General features: G+C 40.5%; 1 protein-coding gene across 4 annotated transcripts in view; it reads left to right on the top strand.

Moving 5' to 3' along the window:
• col11a1a (collagen, type XI, alpha 1a) overlaps positions 1-17,466 on the top strand; it is a 192,442-nt gene that overhangs the window by 14,484 nt on the left and 160,492 nt on the right. For all 4 annotated transcript variants that reach the window (XM_037537327.1, XM_037537324.1, XM_037537326.1 and 1 more), the window contains exon 4: positions 6,597-6,759. In XM_037537327.1, coding sequence (XP_037393224.1) covers positions 6,597-6,759 — 163 coding nt within the window. The remainder of the gene's footprint in view (positions 1-6,596; positions 6,760-17,466) is intronic.

Consider the following 17,466-nt stretch of genomic DNA (forward strand, 5'->3'; position numbering starts at 1 on the left):
ACATAAGTAGCTGTTTTGAGGTACCGAGTCCAAATTTTCCAGAAACAGATGAAGTTTCTTCGCTACTTGGCAGGAATATGATTCCATAAACAACTGTTCCCTCAAACCAAACCACATTTTAGTTTTAGCTTTCGCTTTTCTCCAAATAAAGGATTCGCGCTGGAAAGCAAAGCATTTGCAGTGGAGCACTGGAGTAGATTTTGGATCATCGAACACACCTAAACCAATAAAACCGGGTCGAACAGTGTTAATGAAGCATTTTGAAGAACGTCTGACAGAGTCAGATTTGAAGATGCCTGCTGCTGATGTTTTTAGCCATGTGACGTACTTCAAACACCAAACATGTCTTGATTGACTGACTGTTTGATGTAAGAACTAAAACTTATCTTTTTACCATTCCTTTAGGAAACAGTGGCCCGGCTTTAGTTCCCGGTAGTTTATGTAGCTAAGCTGGGAAGCTTGTGAGACGCTAGATCAGAGGGGCACATAAAAATCAGCTGTGAGTAGCGAAAAACATGCCGAGTTGTTCCCAGTGGACTTGATAACGTGCTTTCTAAAGTAAAAAAAATTCTATAAATATGAGGAAAATTCCGGCTTCGAGATGCCTGCTGCCAGTGTTTTCAGCTATGCGACATACTTTTCTTCAGTGAAGGCCTCAAGTAGCCAACTTCGAGCACCAGACACGTCTTGATTGATTGACAGTTTGGAGAAAGAAGTAAAACTCTCTTTACTTAACAACTTTTAGTTTTAGTGCACACCAGCCTAGCCTTAGTCCTTGGTGGTTTCTGTAGCTAAGCTGGGAAGCTGTTGAGACTCTAGATTAGAGGGGCTCATAGAAAAACTGCTGTATGACCTTAACCAGGAACCCCTGCCTGAACTTTATTACCTTAGAGAACGGGGAAATGGGGGGTGGGACGTGGAGGGGTGGCAGATGGGGGGTGTTAAAGTAACCTATGAACCTCTGTGATTACCTCATCCAGCCATACTTCATGTTCTTGAAGTTCCTCGCCGTGTTGGTAGATTTTACAAGGTTGCAAAAGAGTTCCAGAACTTTCTAAGCTCTTGCATTTTGAACCAGCAGAGCAGAAGCAAACACGTAGGCTGTCTTGAGACATGGAACTCGTTTTTTTGGTTGTTATTGTGAAGTTCAATCCCCTTGTGCTTGTAGGGCAAGCACCCTACACTATACCAATAAGAGTCCTTGGGCAAGACTCCTAACACCACCTTCGCCTACCTGTGTAAATTGATCAAATTGTAAGTCTCTCTGGATAAGAGCGTCAGGCAAATGCCGTAAATGTAAATGTAAATATTATCAGGTTTTTCTCCAGAATGTACTGTGGCCAACAAACGGTTGGGGGCTCCTAGCTTTTCACAAGGCTTTAACAGAGTTGAGCATGATTTTTTGTTGGTTTGCAGTAACTTAATATATCGATTAGAAAGCTATTCAGCCATTGGCAACTTGAGAATAAAGCCAACTAATTGTATCCCAACGTTGTGATGTCACCACGCAAACCTTTCAGTTGTTTAAGCCACCTTTGAAAGAGTTGCAGTAAGTGCTTTTAACAAATATATCGCTGCTGTCGGAACAAAACCTTGTATGTCCATTTTTGTCGTTTTTCAGTTTTTGACGTAATTTGAAAAGACCTGTTGGCCTTTACATTGTGTGTAAAGTTCATGTCGAATGGACCAAAAGAAATGACCCAAAATGACTCAGAAAACGTTCTGGTTCCATTGATTCACATTAAAAAGTAATGTATGTTTTTTCCCTCTCCTGTAAATTTACGATTTTGGAGATAGGAGGTTTTGATCCGGCGGCAGCCGAATTTAGGCAGCACCTGCTGATCAAACCATTACATTTACAGCATTAGGCAGACGCTCTTATCCAGAGCGACTTACAGTTTGATCATTTTACACAGGGAGGCGAAGGCGGTGTTAGGAGTCTTGCCCAAGGACTCTTATTGGAATAGTGTAGGGTGTTTACCCAGGTGGGGGATTGAACCCCAGTCTACAGCGTAGAAGGCAGAGGTGTTACCCACTACACTAACCAACCACTGACCAAACCAAGGAAGATACTCTGATGACCATAAAAACCAAACAGAGATCAGAAGGCTGTTTAGATGCCCTTTGTTCAGACAGCTGACATGCCGAAGTGTATGGCAGTTACTGTAGTATGAAAATCACCCCTGTTTTAAAAGTGGCCATGAGCATGAACAGCATTAGTCTCGCGGGGCCAAACATGATCTTGTAATGAGAGCATCAGGGAACAGCCATGGTTAGCAGGCCTAAATATTGGTGAGAACATGGACTTATTAAGGTGGAATAATCTGAATGTGAAATTTCGAAACCAGTCCAGTTTATGATGTTGGGCAGATAGCAGGCCTGACCTTAGCCGGTAGATGCATAAGTCCAAGACACTCCAATTAGCGTGTGATGTGTCGCATAAGAAAATTTTCTTTTTTTACTGTCTGTGGTACCGTTATGTCAAACATTTGACGTAGGATTTGACATGCGTTATTTGTCCTTTATATTTTAAGTAATAGATGCAAATAATGATTTATTGTTCTAATTTTGACTTAGTATTTCAAAATAATGACTTACATTCTCAAATTGTTGACTTGGTACCTCAAAAGTAATTTTTTGAGGTACGACATTTTCTAAAAATATGACATTATCAAAAGATTTTGACTTACTATCTCAAAATAATGACATACTATGCTGAAATAATGACTAAATAAGAAACCCATTATTTTTAGATAACGAGTAACTATTTTGAGATACTGAGACAAAAAATTGAGAACATAAGTAGCTGTTTTGAGGTACCGAGTCCAAATTTTCATATAATGCTACCAGAAACAGATGAATTTTCTTCGCTACTTGGCAGGAATGTGATTCCATAAAGAACTGTTCCATCAAACCAGACCAGCTTTCGCTTTTCTCCAAATAAAGGATTCGCGCTGGAAAGCAAAGCATTTGTAGACTTTGGATCATCGAACACACCTAAACCAATAAAACCGGGCCAAACAGTGTCACTGAAGCATTTTGAAGAATGAATTTCGTCAACAATAGAGTTTTGCCAGCTAGGTGGGATTTAGAGGGGATTCTCTTGTTAGCGACAGATTTCACTGCAATCCAGCACCAAAAGTTTCTCCCAAGTTCTCCCCAGACATGTATTCTCGTTATGAGATCACGTCTGGCCCCATGAGTCTAGAACATTATCTGCTGTACTCACGGGTGACCTTATTCTCCCTCAGCATCAGCCAGAGTGGTCAGAAGGGCCACATTTCTCTCTTCTGCTCAGTTCTTTGATGCGCTGTCTTTAATGTTCCCTTTGAAGGACTGTCGAGCTTGTTTCTGGATGAACTCCAGGGACCCTGACTTTAACTAAACACACTCGCTCTGCGAAGCTCCACAGCGTAGGAAATATTGCTCTGACAAATGGCTGCTTTGAAACCGTCAGTTACAGGAAAGCAGAACAGCTCAGTGTGTTTTTTAACCCAAGGGAAAAGTCTATAAAACAGCATGATCTTAGACAAGGCCTGTCTGTGCAAACTAATGGTGGGAATTATGAGCAGATGGTTTACAGTTACCGTCTAGAATAAACTGAAATATTAATGCTGTGATTTTTATAAAGACTTTTTTTCAAGGACGTCCTTTATTTAAACATTGTGCAGTGTGTAATGGATTAACATTTAAAGAAATAAGGCATTTTGGGTCAATTCAGTGTGAACTGTTCAGTCATTACATCCCCATATTTCAGTTTCTCCACATATCATATCCCCATATTTCAGTTTCTCCCCATATCATATCCCCATATTTCAGTTTCTCCCCATATCATATCCCCATATTTCAGTTTCTCCCCATATCATATCCCCATATTTCAGTTTCTCCCCATATTTTACCCCCATATATGAGTGTGGACCCATATCATATCACCATATTTCAGTTTCTCCCCATATCATATCCCCATATTTCAGTTTCTCCACATATCATATCCCCATATTTCAGTTTCTCCCCATATTATATCCCCATATTTCAGTTTCTCCCCATATCATATCCCCATATTTCAGTTTCTCCCCATATTTTACCCCCATATATGAGTGTGGACCCATATCATATCACCATATTTCAGTTTCTCCCCATATCATATCCCCATATTTCAGTTTCTCCCCATATCATATCCCCATATTTCAGTTTCTCCACATATCATATCCCCATATTTCAGTTTCTCCCCATATTATATCCCCATATTTCAGTTTCTCCCCATATCATATCCCCATATTTCAGTTTCTCCCCATATTTTACCCCCATATATGAGTGTGGACCCATATCATATCACCATATTTCAGTTTCTCCCCATATCATATCACCATATTTCAGTTTCTCCTCATATCATATCCCCATATTTCAGTTTCTCCCCATATCATATCCCCATATTTCAGTTTCTCCCCATATCATATCCCCATATTTCAGTTTCTCCCCATATCATATCCCCATATTTCAGTTTCTCCCCATATCATATCCCCATATTTCAGTTTCTCCCCATATTTTACCCCCATATATGAGTGTGGACCCATATCATATCCCCATATTTTAGTTTCTCCCCATATTATATCCCCATATTTCAGTTTTTCCCCATATTTTACCCCATATATGAGTTTGGACCCATATCATATCCCCATATTTCAGTTTCTCCCCATATCATATCCCCATATTTCAGTTTCTCTCCATATTATATCCCCATATTTGAGTTTTTCCCCATATTTTACCCCATATTTGAGTTTGTACCCGTATTATATCCCCATATTTCAGTTTCTCCCCATATTTTACCCTCATTTGAGTTTGTACCCATATTATATCCTCATATTTGAGTTTGTACCCATATTATATCCCCATATTTCAGTTTCTCCCCATATTTTACCCTCATTTGAGTTTGTACCCATATTATATCCTCATATTTGAGTTTGTACCCATATTATATCCCCATATTTCAGTTTCTCCCCATATTTTACCCTCATTTGAGTTTGTACCCATATTATATCCTCATATTTGAGGTTGTAACCATATTATATCCCCATATTTGAGTTTCTCCCCATATTTTACCCTCATTTGAGTTTGTACCCATATTATATCCTCATATTTGAGTTTGTACCCAAATTATCTCCCCATATTTCAGTTTCTCCCCATATTATATCCCCATATTTGAGTTTCTCCCCATATTGTACCCCCATATTTGAGTTTGTCCCCATATTAAACCCCCTTATTTGAATTTCTCCCCATATTATATGACCATATTTGCGTTTCTCCCAAAGATAACAAACTCATTTTAACATACCCTTGAGGGTGCATCCCCAGACAGTGTTTTTACCTAAAGAAATAAACAGCACCAAAGATACACCACAAAGTCAGCAATGTTTGCAGCTTCCTACATTTATTTCTCTTAAAATCTATCAATAATGCACTTCATGTGATTTGTTACTGTTTTTACTCACTGTTACAGATCACAGTTAACATTAAATATATGACACCGACGGGTTTAGAGGTGAGAAGAATATAAAATAAACAAATACTTCCACAGGTAGAGGAGGACAATAAAGAACACAGTACTTCATTTTTAGATATTTTAGTCTTCTGCATGCATCACATGAACCACGTCAGTCTAAATAGGCCGTCCAGTGCATCGATTTTGTCCACACAGTGTGCCAAAAAGCAAAAGCTGCCTTTTAAAGCATAGCCCTGCCAACAAGTGTCAACTGTCTAAGTGATAAAGAATAACTAAATCAACCACCACACAAAACTAACACATGCTACATAAGTGAGGAGTACTAGAGCAGGCCAACACAGGTATATGTGGCCCCTGGGGGCCACTGAGATTCCGGTCCTGGGGGGCCGACATGTAGTGCAGCCCAAATGCACCTGTAGTTACTTACTTTTAGTCAGGCTTAAGCAGGGACGTCACCAGACTGCTTTGGTAAGGCCCTCCTGGACCGGAAATGGACACCCCTGCTGTAGAGCCTGCTGACTTTGTTGGGGCTCGTGATGTGCTCATAAGACTTCATGACTTCTCCAAGACCCCAGTGGTCCTGGCCAGATCAACCACCCCCCCAATCTCCCAAGAGTAGTGTTTTGACTACACACGTCCATTTCCACTGCTCTCCACGCCGGCACACACTTTCCACAATGTTCACGGTGTCCGTCATGCTGGACTAACCCGGCAGAAGGGGGATTATTTGGTTTGGAGTTTAATGAGTCTAATCCAGTTGTTGAACAGGGCCAAAGTGTGCGAGCAGGAATGCACAGGGCTCAGGAAAGGAATGTAGAATAGCTGAGGAGCAAGAGGCAAAGAGTCTAAAGCTTTAGGTGCAGTTTCCACCGGACTCACGTGTGACCTGCTTTAGCTCCCTGATCTTTGACCTAAACTTGTGTTCCCCATCCTGAAGCAGACGATAAGGGAAGTTTGCAAGGAGTGACCAAGTTAAAATACAAATGGACCAAGAACTGCAAATGAAAGATGCAGTAATGCAGTAATTAATGCATTTTTACGCAAAAATGTACCTTGGAATGAACTAATATTAATTAATTCTGGCTCTCTGTTCTAGATGGCACCGTGTGGCTATCAGCGTGGAGAAGAAAACTGTGACCATCATCGTGGACTGTAAGAAAAAGATCACTAAGCCACTGGGCAGGAGTGACCAGGCTGCCCTGGACACCAAAGGCATCACTGTGTTTGGCAGCAGGATTTTGGATGAGGAGGTTTATGAGGTAAATCCTGAGAGATTATCAGGGAAGGAAACATTTCACCAGCTGTCCAGCTGCCATATGAATGGGAGAGATCATAACGCTCAACATAGTGATGGAATTAGGGGAAGTTGCTAAAGACATAGTGGAAAAAGGCCAGACATTTTTACAATGACACATGCATAGATTTGCAACAGTCCTGAATGTTTTTGTCTTACCAGTCCTTCTAGCAGAGAAGAGATACTTTCAGGGGAGAAACCACAGAAACTACCATAAATAAGGTTGGTGTCCATAGGGATCGCCATAAAGATGGTTAATGTTGTTAGAAACCGCTTTGAAAAAGGTTGCTCTCCATAGAAGTTTAGTATATATAGAAACAGCTGTAAAGAAGGTTAGTACTTATGGAAACAGCTGTAAAGAAGGTAAATATATGTAGAAACAGCTGTAAATAAAGTTGGTTTTTATAGAAACAGCTGTAAAAGAAGGTTAATATATAGAGAAACAGCTGTAAAGAAGGTCAGCTTATATAGTAACAGCTGTAAAGAAGGTTAATATCTATAGAAGCAACTGTAAAGAAGGTTAGTTTATATAAAAACAGCTGTAAAGAAGGTCAGTTTATATAGTAACAGCTCTAAAGAAGGTTAGTACTTATAGAAACAGCTGTAAAGAAGGTTAGTACTTATAGAAACAGCTGTAAAGTAGGTTAATTTATACAGAAACAGCTGTAAAGAAGGTTAGTACTTATAGAAACAGCTGTAAAGAAGGTTAGTTTATATAGAAACAGCTGTAAAAGAAGGTTAGTTTATATGGAAACAGTCGAAAAGAAGTTTAGTATATATAGAAACAGCTGTAAAGAAGGTTAGTACTTATAGAAACAGCTGTAAAGAAGGTTAATTTATATAGAAACAGCTGTAAATAAGGTTAGTACTTATAGAAACAGCTGTAAAGAAGGTTAATTTATATAGAAACAGCTGTAAAGAAGGTTAGTACTATAGAAACAGCTGTAAAGAAGGTTAATTTATATAGAAACAATTGTAAAGAAGGTTAGTACTTATAGAAACAGCTGTAAATAAGGTTAGTACTTATAGAAACAGCTGTAAAGAAGGTTAATATCTATAGAAGCAACTGTAAAGAAGGTTAGTTTATATAGAAACAGCTGTAAAAGAAGGTTAGTTTCTATAGAAACAGTCAAAAAGAAGTTTAGTATATATAGAAACAGCTGTAAAGAAGGTTAGTACTTATAGAAACAGCTGTAAAGGTTAATTTATATAGAAACAACTGTAAAGAAGGTTAGTACTTATAGAAACAGCTGTAAATAAGGTTAGAACTTATAGAAACAGCTGTAAATAAGGTTAGAACTTATAGAAACAGCTGTAAAGAAGGTTAGTTTATATAGAAACAGCTGTAAAAGAAGGCTGATGTCATAAAGACAAGGAGTACCTCTAACGTTTGTTCCCCTTGCTGTGGAAATTTTGTCCGTTCATAGTTGCTGGAACAATCTGAAAAATATATTTTTTTAATCAGTTGAGCCGAACACCAAATTTATTTATGCCAGTTTTGCGGTGTTTCACCAGTGATTGCATCCATATTTAAAATATTACCTTGGCTACCAGTTTAAGGTTTATAGGTCATTGACATACAAGTAGACAGGAGCCTGGCAACTGGGAATAATTGCCCACTTAGTGGACAGGCTTCTCTAAAAGGACTCTATGAAAAGCTCAGCTTGTCTTTCTGCTTGAACAGCGGGTTCTGGATTCTACACTTAGAATCACTGGCTCTTGGGCATACTTACCTAGTTGTGTAGGAAACTCACGAGAGATGTGTTTTGCACAACTATTTAATTTAGGAATGTGAAGTGTAAACAGCCGATCTGGGCTCTCTTGGCCAATACAATCCAATTTAAGTGCAATAAAGCAGGCTAGAACACGAGATGAGCAGGAAAGCCAAAACCATCTCTGAAACTATTTAGAAGTAGTCAACTTGTCTATTAGTACTCAGGCAATAGTGGACATTCAGAATGTGAAGAATGTGGCCACAGGTGTTACTATCAGTTTGCATTTGGAAGATGTTGAATAGCTGTTGGCACAATTAAGATATACCAAAAATATACCAATGGTGGTTAACACCTCTGCCTTCTACGCTGTAGACTGGGGTTCAATCCCGCACCAGTGCAAGCTCCCTACACTATACCAATAAGTGTCCTTGGGCAAGACTCCTAACACCACCTTGGCCTACCTGTGTAAAATGATCACATTGTAAGTCACTCTGGATAAGAGTGTCAAGCAAATGCCATAAATGTAAAGGTTCTTTCTAGGAAAGGTCTGGAAGTCTTGTAGAAACAGATCGGGGTCAGTCATGGGTTGGACATTAGGGAACCAGCCTTGTGACTGGAAGGTTGCCGGTTCGGAACAAAGCATGAAACAAAGCAAAATCTAACATTTTAGGCAATTTAGACATCCTCACTGGACACATTTTTTAAGGAAAAGTGTCCTGGAAAAAGTGGACGGATGGTCACCCTCATTTTGAGTGTTTTGGAGCAAGACATAGTTGCCGGATTGAATGCCAGGGCATCACTTTTAAAAGTTAGTCAACAGGTTTTCCATAAATAATTACATAGGTAGTAAATGAGATCCTCACAAGCTTTCCGACCCATAAGACTTTGTTTCCTGTAGGTGTGTTTTTGTTGTAGCACTATTTTAAATGTGGCCTGCTCCTCCAATTTGGTTATTTTGCATGTCAGTCGGCCCCTTATTGTCAAAGTAGACAGTTTGTCGTCACACTGAGTGACAAACCCCCAGAGACTCTCTGATTTTTTGCGAGATGATCCAATATAATCCTTATTATACCAATGTTAAACATCCATATATTGTTCTTGATTGTATCGTCATGTACTCCACTGACACTCCTCTGTACCTAAGCCCAGTTTCATCTGATAACCCTATAAGAGGCACTTGACCTTGAGCACAAACACACCTGAGACACTATACCCAGCCTTTCAGAGCTCATTTTCGAAGCAGTGGTCTGACATGTGTCCCTGTGGTGCGGGGTGTCACAGGCTAACACTGAGTGGTGTGTGCTTACTATTTATCTTAGCCCCCCTCACCTTTTGCCTCATTTCCTGTCATGATAGCCTCCCTTGGCCTTGTAATTAAAGCCACTCAAGGCCAGAGTCCCTCTGTGCGCCAAACGTCCTAGAACTTCCCGGCAGTATACTTCAACTGAAAGGACTCAATGAAGTTGAGCTTCCTCCGAACACGCTGTCTGAACTCGTATTAGTGCGATGGACCATTCGCAGTCGGGGGCAGCCTCAGGATGAATGGCTTGATGATTTGGAGCTTGATGATCTCTGGCTTGATGATCTCTGCACCAGAGAACTTACAGAGAGGAGAATCTCTTTACACTCATTACACTCTGCAATGTCTTCCGGGTTTTTCAAACACTAGAGGGCGCTCCCCAGCCCAAAATGAATGGGTTGATATTTAGCATTTGAGCAAAATCATAGTTTGTGAATGCTTAAACATTTTTAATGTAAAATAATAAAATCAGGTCCTGAACACAGAACAGTATAAAACATTTTAACACTGCTGTTATATTTTTAAGAGCTTTTAAACTCGAATTATAGGAGGTTAAAACGGCGCTTCATGTATGTCAATTGCATCTGGGAGCATAAACAGCCAGTGAGCGGCTGTAGCAGTAAAGCCCAAAACCCGTTTGCTGTAGAAAAAAAAAGGAAATATGTAGGTAGGATTCCTTTGTTTTTTTAGTGAAATGCATCCTTTTACTTTCTAAAATTAAAGGAAAGTTCTGGGCAAGTGATTAGAAACTATTTTAACTGTTCATTTTTAGCCGTTGAACTCCATTCACTCCCATTCACTGAGCGCTCACTCGCGGGTGCCCTCTGCTGTTTAGCAGTGCTGTTTTTGATATAACGGGGGAAATAAGAAGCGGCCAGGCTCCTCATAAACCTGATCTGACTGCATAGTTTTGCTTACAGATGTGGTTTTCAGTTGAGGTGTACTGTCAGTTTGAGATTCACCAAGAAATACATAAAATAAGCAATATATAAAAAACATATAAAAAGCAACATATAAGCATAAGTAACCTTGGCGATTTGGTTTTTAATAAGTGTTGATTGTTGTATGATGTCATTTTTCAGGGCCTTTTTTCAGAACCATTTAGCCTACATGCACATTGGATATGGATGCCCATTGGAAAGGGCTAATACTTTAGCGAATGCTGACCCGTTTTTTTTTTAGCTTTAGGCCTAAAAGTCTGAATCTGAAGGCAGCAATGCGAAGTAGATTGATTCAGTGTTTTGTGACAATATAAGTTAGAAGCTACTCACCGTACAGTTTTGAGTTAGCTTAGTGTTTGTTTGATCATGTCAGATTGTGTCATCTCTAAAAGACACTATAATCAAACCCGAGACAGACTCGGTTCCCCCCCCAGAGGACCACAAACATCACACCGTGTGTGTCTGGGAACCTTGTGCTCTCTTGCTGAGGAGATGTGTGTGTGACAGCTAAGAACACCAGGACGATGCTCAATTAGCGCTTCACCAGGAAACATCTGCAGCGCTTTTAAGGAAGGAAAAAACAGTCTGAAGGCTCCTCGCTCCACAATCACTTTTGATTACAGTGGAAAAAAACTTCAAACACTTGCGGCTTTAATAAACGGCAATTGCACATGAATCTTCATTTACGTGGCGGAGCGTTGAAGTATGGTTTGTACGTAGTGTTTAAGGAGAATAACTGTTAGCAGAGTCTGTGGATTCAGAATTATAATCAACTTTTTCACTATATACATTTTTATGTGCTGTAGGTGTTGGCAGATCCTTCCTGTACCTGATAAATAACCCTTTTGTTTCAAAAGGGAATTCAATTCAACTTTATGGTCATTATACAATACAGGGTAGCACAGTATAACAAAACACTATCAGGCTATTTTTCCAGTGCAGTAATAAGAGATAAATATCAAACAGTGCAAAGACAAAGACAGTAAAAGACAAAATGTGCAGTCAGTAAGTATCGGACATATGTGCTGGTGAATTGCAGTACAGTACAGTACATGCAGAAGTGCTAGTGGTGCAAAAAGAGATATAAACAGTGATCTGTATATAAAGTGTACAGTGCAGGTGTATGCAGTGTAGGTGTGTGCTAATGTGGCAAACAGTGAAAGAAGCCTAGTAGTTGGTAGTTTTCACTCACTATTATCTGTTAGTGGTTTTTTTAAGTTTGCTCAAGCAGATCTCATTGACATCTAAGTTCCTATATGAAAACCTGATGCATGGCAAAATATGTTGAATATTGAACATTTTATATATATATATATATATATATATATGTAGCTATGTATATGTATATCGCTGTAGTCTGATCAAAACATTGTATCTCCAAAATAGTAACTTTACAGGAGAAGGAAAAAACCTACTCTACTTTTAATGTAAGTCAACGGAACCAGACTTTTTTCTGAGCCATTTTGGGTTATTTCTTTTGGTCCATTCTTCATAAAATTTACACACAATGTAAAGGCCAACAAGCAACTTCACAAGCTTTCTGACCCATAAGACTTTGTTTCCTGTAGGTGTGTTTTTGTTGTAGCACTATTTTAAATGTGGCCTGCTCCTCCAATTTGGTTATTTTGCATGTCATTCGGCCCCTTCTTGTCAAAGTAGACAGTTTGAGTGTGTGAGTGTGTGAGTGTGTGAGTGTGTGTGTGTGTGTGTGTGTGTGTGTGTGTTTAAACACTAAAAGAGTTTTTTAAAGCACAAAATCAAAACTGATCAACATACATGCATACATGTCATTCATATGTGATTAATGCTTTCTATCGTATATTGTTATTATATATGTATTACACGTATGTTTGTATGTGGTGATATATGTGACTAAAATATACCCATATTTATGGCCAATTTCAAATATGTTGACATAGATGTCACTTACATATACACATGCAACTATTATAAGTTGGACATAAAGTAAATCCGTATATGCTAATGTATGTCATATATTTGAAATCCACATTGCCATATATCAGATTTATGTATGGGTTTGCTCTGGTTCCCTCTAATGTTTGTTTCTGAAAGGGCCCAGATGTGTCCGAGGGGAGTCTGTGGGGGTTCAGGCTAGTTAGCCATGTAAATAAAGAACCACAGTGGTTGTTTTTCACGTGATGTTGAAATGTGTTGCATTTGTGAGGAGAATGTTCACTCAGACCCAGGGGTCAGTGTTTGTCTAAAGAAAGTGTGATTGGGGGATGGTAGAAACTCCCTGCCTTCTGTTTAGCATGTGCAGACAGTTCCTAAGCTTTGGTTCAGAGCCGTTTGGTGTGAAACTCTCAGAACTGTCCACAGTGGTGGTGATAGGAACCAGACGTGCACCTCTAAAAGCTCCCTCACAGAGAGTTACTACATGAAATGGTTATTAACACTGCCTGATGACATTGTTTACAATAGTTTTGCGAAGGTTTTGGCCTAGAAACACATTTTTAAAATGCATCCATGGTGGAGAGACACATGCACGTGTACAGAATGTCCATGTACAGAAAACTTGTCCCCCCCCTGAACTATATTCTTTGTACATTTTACTCTACTTTACCATCATCAAAGTTACATATAAGACTCAGAAAACACGTGACGACACAGGTTCTCTGGTGGTTCTGGATGGTAACTAAATTGGCTGTATCAGTGTTGTAGTCATGGTGACGTCTGGTTCCCATCACCACCACTGTAAAGACATCTGAGACTGTACGTTTCTCTGCAGTGAACCATTTCACACCAAACCACTCTGAATGACTCTGTTTACATCTCCATGACTGAATTACGGGTAAATGTTTCTTCACTGTGGTCCCTGCTGAGCTGTTTTGTGCGTAGTCTGCTGTGGAAGATCATTTTTATTCACGCTGTTGTTTTCTTTGCGCCTGTAGCCTGAGGCCGTGTTTTAAAGGCCCGCTGATTTGCATGGACACTCATGCTGCTCTTGAAAATTGCCGACAGATCTTGTCAGGGGGGGGTACCAGATGTGCCTGAGTCACATGCCAAAGGAAGGAGTGGTCGCAAAAAACTGTCATCTTTGAATCTGTCCTCCATACAGAAATGCACATGAGCCATAAAGAAAAAACTAAACAACCTGCTTTTATTTTAGTGTGAAAAGAGACCAGAAAACTATGGGGAATGATTGAGCAGCTAATAATATAACCACTGATTTGTGAGTTTGGGCTTTGCCTTCAACATGTGGTGGCAGTGTGAGGGAAGACTGACTGAGGGAAGGGAGAGAACTCGGAGAACTTGAGCTGGGGTTCTTGGTGGCTTCCGCCTGTCGCTAGAAGGTCAGACCCCCCCTTGTAACAGTGGCAGGTCTGTCGTGAGACTGAGGAACAGGGAGGAGGTGGGGTGCTGGTGGTGAGGGTTGCACGAACTTCACGTCATGGGAAGCGGAAGGTGAGGATGTGAATTCATAGGACGTTAGAGTGGAAGGAGGAGGGGTTTCAGGCATGTTCCTCCTCCCAATCTTCAATTATTCCATAATGCCACTATAAAGTAATGCGTTTTGCAGTTATGAGAGTGGAGAACGTAAATGTTGGTCCACATTGGAGCTTCAAGGTTGGCCCAAACTCAAAAGCAGCCCTAGAAGTTTCTGTCTGGGCCGACTCGGACCACATCATCATGTTTTGAGACTGAACCCAACATGAGTCCTACACAGTTTGGCCCAATCCACATCAGAAAGTTTTGAGCTTTAATTGGGCCTAAAACTTTGGACCAAATCTGAATACAGCCTGAGGTCTTTGTGTCCAACCCAAATCACATCATCACGTTTTCAGGGCGAACCCAAACTGAGCATAATGAAGTTTGATCTCAGTTTGATCCAAAGCAAAGTTTTGAGCTTTAACCTAGAACAGAACTGTGTTCTCAACCTGAATGCAACCCAAAAAACTTTTGACCAAGCCCTAACCTGGCAAAGTTTGATCAAAAACAACCTGGCCTGAACCACATCAGAAAGCTTTGAGCTTTAATTTGCCTGAAACCTGGATCCAGCCTGAGAACCTTTCCTCTGACCTGAACCACGTCACCACGTTTTGAGTCTGAACCCGAACTGAGCCTGATAAAGTGTGGTCTGAATTTGACCCAAACCAAGCTTTTGAGCTTTAATCTGGCCCGAAAATATGTCCTGAATCTGTCTAAATGGGCCCTAGCCTGGCAAAGTTGGATCCAAAACCAACCTGACCTGAACCACATCATCCAGTTTTGAATGTATGGGTAAGACTAAGGTAAGGAATAAAACTCAAGCAGGGGGAAATGCAAAAATCTGAAATGGGAGGTGGGCTGAAAGAACCCCACTGTGAAATTTGAACCTGGCCTGAGCTGAGCAGATGTGGGCAGTTGGGTACCATCGGGTTTGGACAGTCAAATATGTGGATCTATATTTAGGTCTCAGAGTTTACAAGGTTAAAATAGGTCAGTTCATCTTAATGTGTAACCTTATTTAGGAGCAGATTTGACACACACGTTTGGATTCTGCACCGTTTGGGACTAAAAGGGCTGATAAGAGGTTTTCCTTTAATGAATTCACTGATTTTATTCTGTGTTTGCCACTTAAACCAAGCCATATTTGGAAGCCAGAGGTGGATGTCGGTTAAGGTGTGTGGAACAGGGTGCTCTCTGTCTCTCCGCTGGGGAACAGGGGCGGTGTCTGTCCTCAGAAATGCATTCTGGGTTGTATGTAGAGGAAATACCTGGCTGGAATGGTGGAATGGAGGCGGGGGGGGGGATGGGGGGGGGGGTGGGGGGCTGACCATGGCCCAAGAAGAATTTTGCACCTCGTCTTCGTCCAAAAAAAGTAAAAATCCCACACGTAGGCATTTTTGACCAAAGTGCTTGTGAAGTGCCACTTGTGTGCGCACAGATATGTCTTAATAACCTGATTTAAAGAGACCACACTCAGTCAAACAGAGGACAGTCAGCATGTTGGCGCTTCTGCATTAATTCATGTATTAATTATTCTATTAATTTGAAAAAAAGCCATCTGATTTTTACACTGTATGATGAATTGTCTAACATAAAGGGTGTAAAATTTCTTAAAATAAAATCGTCTTACATTAACTTTAATTGAAAGTTACAGTTGAAGAAAAAATGTTTCCTTCTCTGGAAATTGGTTAATTTTTTTTGACTGTGCGCCAGGTTTCCTAGACCTCCCGCCCTTGGCCTCCTGAAAGAGAGTCGGTGGTAGAAATAGTAAAAGCTAAAGCTAATTTGTGCATTTTATTCCACCGCACGCCCCCAAGCTTTTAATCTCCCACGGTTAGTGGAGAATGAATGGAGGCTTTTCATTGGCCATCAAAAAAAAAAAACTGCCATACCTTTGCCCCCCCACCAGCAGTCGAGCCATGAGACGCTCCATTCATCTGAGTCTGACGCTGCCTGTCAGACACTCTGATTTCATCCACCGCTACCCCCTCACTGGCGCTCCTCCGCTCCCCGCTGCTCCAGAGCCGCGCGCCAGCTGGCCGCCGAGCCGGGGGCCAGGCCGAGCTTTCCCTGATCCAGCTCAGCGCCGTTTTCGGGCCGATTTTTTTTTTTGATTGTGATCTGGATGAAGAGGGGGAAAACAGGAGGTCACTGGGTTCAGACCCTCTCGCTGACAGGAAGGATTAGTTCAGAAACACAGAGCAAGGTGTTGTTGAAGGGCAGCACGCCCAGTCAGTGGCTTAGTTGACTGTGTTAGAACTGTAGCTACAGTAATGTATCTCAGCGTTTGGCTGCACTGCATGCCCACACAAGCACATGCCCCCTCAAATGGCTTATATCTGTTGTTTTTACAGAGCAATTAAACCTTATTTAGACTTCTCTGTTAATCTGAGGTGGAAACACCACTCGTTTGTAATACTGTGCTCATTGCTGTCCAAAGTAAAACAGATCTCTGGAATAGTAACTTTACCTGAGAAAGAAAAAAAAAACATACTTTCCAAGCAATTTTGGAGCATTTCTATTGGTCCAGTCATCATACATGTTTTGCATAATGTAAAATATAGCCACCAAGCTTAAACGATCCTGAAACGACAAAAGTAGAAATAGTTCCTTTTGGCCACTGGTGATATATAAAATATATGTCTTACTCGACTGTAAAATAAATGATTCTGTAGTCCGTATAAGAAAAGTTAGTTTTAGTGCTACCTTAAAGAGAGTTCCACCTTAAATTCTGTGCCAGCTTAGTTTTAGTGCTACCTTAAAGAGAGTTCCACCTTAAATTCTGTGCCACCTTAAATATCTCCTGAAAAATGAATAACTAGTGCTTAATGGTCATTTCGATGGGGGTGGGTTAGTGTAGTGGGTAACACCTGTGGGTAGTGGGGTTCAGTCTCCCACCCGGTTACGCACCCTACGCTATACCCATAATAGTCCTTGGGCAAGACTCCTAACACTACTTTCACCTACCTGTGTAAAATATGATTGCATTGTAAGTCACTCTGGATAAAAGCGTCTGCCAAATGCTATAAATCTCGACTGGAAAATAAATGATTCTGTAGTCCGTATAAGAAACTCTGAGTTTGGTTTTCTCTGTGGGAAAAATGAACTGCGCTTTGGAAAAATCTGGAAAAAAGTCCAATCCCATGGTAAATAAGAAGGTTCCAATGCAATGCAAGGTAATAAGCAGAATGCACTTTTCTCATTGACATAATCTGCTCTAAACAGAAGAAAATTCAGGCATAAATTATACATTTCCATAAAATAAA

Source organism: Pygocentrus nattereri, chromosome 3 (assembly GCF_015220715.1).
Source record: "Pygocentrus nattereri isolate fPygNat1 chromosome 3, fPygNat1.pri, whole genome shotgun sequence".
Classification (NCBI taxonomy): domain Eukaryota; kingdom Metazoa; phylum Chordata; class Actinopteri; order Characiformes; family Serrasalmidae; genus Pygocentrus; species Pygocentrus nattereri.